Here is a 5000-nt window from a genome sequence, read left to right on the forward strand (position 1 = left end):
GACTCAGGGTCTCACAGGAGAGGGGAGGACAGAGCGCGGAGAGAAGCAGAGATGAGGAGAAAGGAGGAGATTCAGACTTGTTGCTAGACTACATGGGATGCAGGTCAGGTATGAGGAGGAGGAGGAGGAGGAGGTGGAGGAGGAAGAGGAGGAGGAGGAAGAGGAGGAGTAGGAGGTGGAGGAGGAGGAACATCACAACATGAAGAGGGGTATTAACCATTCCGGGGGGGAGGTCGGAGGTCGCTGGGGGTGTACCTATACGCAGCACTCACCCTGCACACATCTAGAGCCAGCACCTAGCTACCGAGTGACCAATGGTGCACATCACCGGGTCTACAATAATGCATTATTCTAATACTCCACTGCGTGTATAAAGTGCTCAAAACACTAGACAAACTGTGTGTGTGTGTCTGTGAGGGGGTGAGGGGTACCACACTAGTGGCTAGCGCTCACCTGCGGGGTGCACAGCTGTCAGGTTGCGACAGAACACTTCACCACACACAGTTTAGTCTACAGTCACCGGAGCGGTGACCCCTGTGTGACCCCTTAGCACAGATTTGCTGTTAAAATTTTAGTAAGCGCAATGGCATGGAGTATCCCCCCCCCCCCCCCCCCCCCCCGTATGAAGTTGATAAATATTTCCTTATCATTATGCTTTCGATGAGCGCTGCAATACAAGACATCCATGTCAATGACTGTTGATCATGCAGGGCGGGTTGCATTGTGGGTAGCTTTCCCACCCAGACTTCTAGTTATAGGTTATAGCGGGACTCGAACCAGGCACAGGGGGTTGGTTAATCACGGGCTCATTGGGTTTCATGGGTTTCATGGGTTTCATGGGTTTCATGGGTTTGGGTTGTACAAGGAGGGGAGGGAGGGAGGGTGGAGGCAGGTCGGGTGGGGTGGGGGGGGGGGGTTAGGATGAAGACGACATCTACAGTTCTAGTCTTGCGTCAAACCAAAACAGATGGCTCCATACCCATAAACTCAATCCCAAGATGCTCTGCATGTGCAGAGGGGTTGGCGAGGAGGGGAGTGGGGAGAGGGGAGGGGGAGGTTGGTAGGACAAAAAGAAACAACAGAAGAAGATTAAGATATAGTGGCACACACCTTGTGACACACACACAGATATAAACAGGACAACACAGATACTGAAACAACCAGAGCGATAGATCCCTTCAGGAGAAGTAGGTTATAGTCAAAACACCCTGATCAGTAGGAATGGTTTTTTTTCTCGATAGTTCTCCCTGCAAGCAAAATCAGTGGCAAGACAACCCCAGTTCATTCCCAGCATGCATCACCAGATTAAAAACCAACCATCGAGCAGCTCTCAGTTCAACATACAAATAACACAAACCCTGGTTATTTGTTGTAAGTTGTTAAATGCACTCATGCACTAAATAGATATGTTATCGCCTTGCTTTGGGCAATGCATGGGACTCAGGCATCTATTTTGAAGCTGTCATTTTTGTGTTAATAAAACGACTATCAATAAATCAAGTCTGTGTGTGTATATTCCCGTGTTGAGATTTATGGGCGTCTGACACCGTTTGGAACGGCTAGATTTAAGTATTTCAGAGGGCCAAGAGAGAGAACAAAAGATGAACTGGCATCTGCTCCAGGTTTTATGTCCACCGACTGAACCAGGTTACGGTTGTGATGTCATCACGTGGACAGAGTGGCGGAGTCTATCCACTGCTTTCGTTCCTCTCCCGGATTATCAAAGAGCTTCACGGTGAGTTCTGGAACAAGGTAGGTGCGGGACGCCTAATTTAGGGGTTGTTAAACTAAACCTGAGTACGGTTTATAACCCAGACACTTGAAACCGCCGCTGCTACCTCCATATTCCGCACGACAAGGAGGTGTTCTTTGGTTGAAGCTGCTAAAAGTGAGATGGGAATCAATGCATTCCCTTGGAAGGGAAATGCATTCGCACGGCTGCCGTGAGGACGAAGGCGTATTCATTTTGAACGTGAATGTGTCGTTGTGGAGCTCGCTCGATCTCCCCGCGCGACACCGCCTCCCAAGCCATCCCACCGCTCACGGCTCTATGACCTAACGCGCATTGAAACTACTTGTTGGGTTGCATCCTAAAAAAAGCAGTAGTACCAGTAGCCTCTCAGTAGAGACTTGTCCGTCCGATCTGGAGATAAGGCCGCCGCGTCGTCCTCTTTACACGTGTAGCTCCATTAAATGATTAAGGAGGCCGCTACTTAAGAAACAGCCCCGAATGCAATGGGCGGTTCGAAGTATGAGACTGGACGAGTTTTGTTGGCAGGCTGCAGCCAAGTTTCGTGAGAGTATATATAATGGCAAATTCGTGATCTGTCAAGCGGTGCTACTCCAGAAGCTTCTAATTGGAGCATATTTCTGTAATTGATAGAAGCTCGCTCCAGGCCTGGCAGCGCAGTCGGGCACATAGCTACAACTACAGGCTGGAAAGTTTAAAGGAGGGTCTTTTCAGTTGAGGCGATTTGCGAGGACACCGTTTCCTGGAAGGTAGCGGTCCTCGTTTGTGATGAGGTAAACGGAACGTGGGTTTAATCAGTGGGTTTGATCCGTCATGTTGACGACTGATTATTAAACTTGACTATGAAGGCACTTCTTGTGGACTTTTGCTCGATTACTTATTGTTTTGAGCTAGGAATATACATTTTTGTTTTTTAGAAAATACACAATTTACATAAATATATGTCCAAGACAAAAGACGACGGCTCATTTGAAACTGATTTAACATAAAGTTACAGTATACACAAAGTTTTATGATGAAGATCCTTTCTATCTAAAAAAAAAAATTTAATTAATTGTTAGGGTTTAATGAATTACATGGAGATATGATTTTTTTTCATACATTATTAATGTTTGCCTCAATATATATGAATTTTGACCAAACATCGGAACATACCGAACCATTACTTCTAATGGCTCAACTTAAACCGATTAGCAATCGATTGTCCTACTGTCGGCGCATTCTGTGCTAATGCCATCTCTCATGTCCTCGTTTGTTGGGTGATTCAATTAAGGAGCATCTTTACTGGGTTAGTAACGGGCCTTCTGATAACGGTGATCCCGTTAGGGTGTGCTGGCGCATGCAATCACCTTCATTATCCTCCTCTAAGCAAGAACCACAATACGCTGAACTACTCACCTCCCCTTCCTATCCTAAGTTGAAAACAGAAAGTGCACATGCAAAAATGTCCCATGATTCCCGGAGGTGGGCGTTTAGTAGCACATGCTGACTGAACAAATTAAAGAGCCCCTGTTTAACCACCAGGTGCGCTGTTGATTGGTCTAACAACTAGCCTGTTAGAAATCGATCCCCTTGTGACATCACTACTGGGAGTTGGATGACCTAGACATCCACTCCTGTTGAAACCAGTTGTGATGTCACAAACAAATCAATAAAAAAAGGCTAATAATAATGGAAAAATAAAGAACAACCAACCTCACATTTGCTGGTAAAAGTAGGGCCCCTTTAATTGTCGCAAACCATTTTTGGCTGGGTCATGGTTAAACATCTATGTGTTGTTGCTAACAGGTGACATGCATGGGCAGGAAGGACAGGACTAAATAGAGAGACAGAACAGGAAGTTGACATACGGTAGAAACTGGCCATAACGTAGGTTTGACAGCGATCGCCAGTAAAGTCATTTGGACACCTGATGGGAAGAAACAAAGCCACAAAGAGAGAAGAAGAAGAGGAGGAGGAGGAAGTAGGTGGTGTAGGAATGAGAGAGAGAGAAAGACAGGGCAAGGGATTGGGGCAAGGGGTTGGGGCAGGAAAAAAAAAAAAAAAAAGAGAATGTGTAGGAAATGGGTGAAAAGAGGAGAGAGAGAGAGAGAGGCAGACAGAGAGAGAGAGAGGGAGAGAGAGAGAGAGACATAGGATTAGAACAACAGTTAAACTACGGGCAGTAGAAGCAGTGTTCCCATGGACGAAGCCAGTGTGTGCTTTTGTGGCGAAGGCACAGTTGAACACAGCGTGGTGACCTGAGAAGGAGGAGGAGGAGGAGGAGGAGGAGGAGGAAGAAGGGGAGGAGGAGGAAAGCACACTGAAGAGGGGCTCCATAGTGGGCATCCAGTGTGACATGTCTGTCTGTTCTGAGCTCTGCTGCCGGTGTCAAAGCCAACATACTTTTGAAAGGGTTCGGACTGAGCAATCGCAAGGGTTCAGTCTGCAAGCACCTCGGGCCGAAGTATCCGTCTGGACATCTGGGAAGGAGCACAGCAGTGTGAACAAAAACACACACACACACACACACACACACACACACACACACACACACACACACACACACACACACACACACACACACACACACACACACACACACACACACACACACACACACACAGACACACACAAGGGAAGCAATGTATATTTGTCATACGCGTGCAGCTATACGGACTGGCTCTGGTGGTAATTCCCATAATGCCGCGCTTCCCCCAGGCTTAACCTAACCCTGACATTAAACCCTGACCCCAAAGGCCCTTACATAAACACAAACCATCCCAAGCTTCAAACAGACGTGCACTCCTCTTTAATCCCAGCCGTTTCCAAACACCTGAATGACCACCAGGGTCGTAGGTATAGCAGCACGTCCATCCATTCCGTCGCATTAACGCTTAATCGTCATAGCAACTGATTGCGCCTCCGAGGTGTTTGACCTCCAGGGTTTCCTCCGACCCCCCCCCCCCCCCAAAGGACATCCAGCCCCCCATCGTTACGGCGTGAGGCCACTCTCTCAGAAGTCCCTACATTCCACTCTCCCTCCCTCTCTCTCTCTCTCTCGCCCCCTCTCTCCCTCCCTCTCTCTCTCTCTTTCTCTCTCTCCCCCTCTCTCGCCCCCTCTCTCTCCCTCCCTCTCTCTCTCTCTCTCTCTCTCCCCCTCTCTCTCTCTCTCCCCCTCTCTCTCTCTCTCTCTCTCTCTCACTCTCTCTCTCCCCCTCTCTCGCCCCCTCTCTCTCTCTCTCCCTCTCTCTCTCTCTCTCTCTCTCTC

At 48.2% G+C, this 5000-nt stretch overlaps 1 protein-coding gene across 1 annotated transcript in view; it reads right to left on the bottom strand.

The window, feature by feature from the left end:
- LOC130385346 (pro-neuregulin-2, membrane-bound isoform-like) overlaps nt 1-5000 on the bottom strand; it is a 13060-nt gene that overhangs the window by 6613 nt on the left and 1447 nt on the right. Inside the window, exons 2-3 of the mRNA XM_056593813.1 lie at nt 3601-3659; nt 980-1003 (exon numbers count right to left, since the gene is read on the bottom strand). Coding sequence (XP_056449788.1) covers nt 980-1003; nt 3601-3616 — 40 coding nt within the window. The 5' untranslated portion in view covers nt 3617-3659. The remainder of the gene's footprint in view (nt 1-979; nt 1004-3600; nt 3660-5000) is intronic.

This window comes from Gadus chalcogrammus, chromosome 7 (genome assembly GCF_026213295.1).
Source record: "Gadus chalcogrammus isolate NIFS_2021 chromosome 7, NIFS_Gcha_1.0, whole genome shotgun sequence".
Classification (NCBI taxonomy): domain Eukaryota; kingdom Metazoa; phylum Chordata; class Actinopteri; order Gadiformes; family Gadidae; genus Gadus; species Gadus chalcogrammus.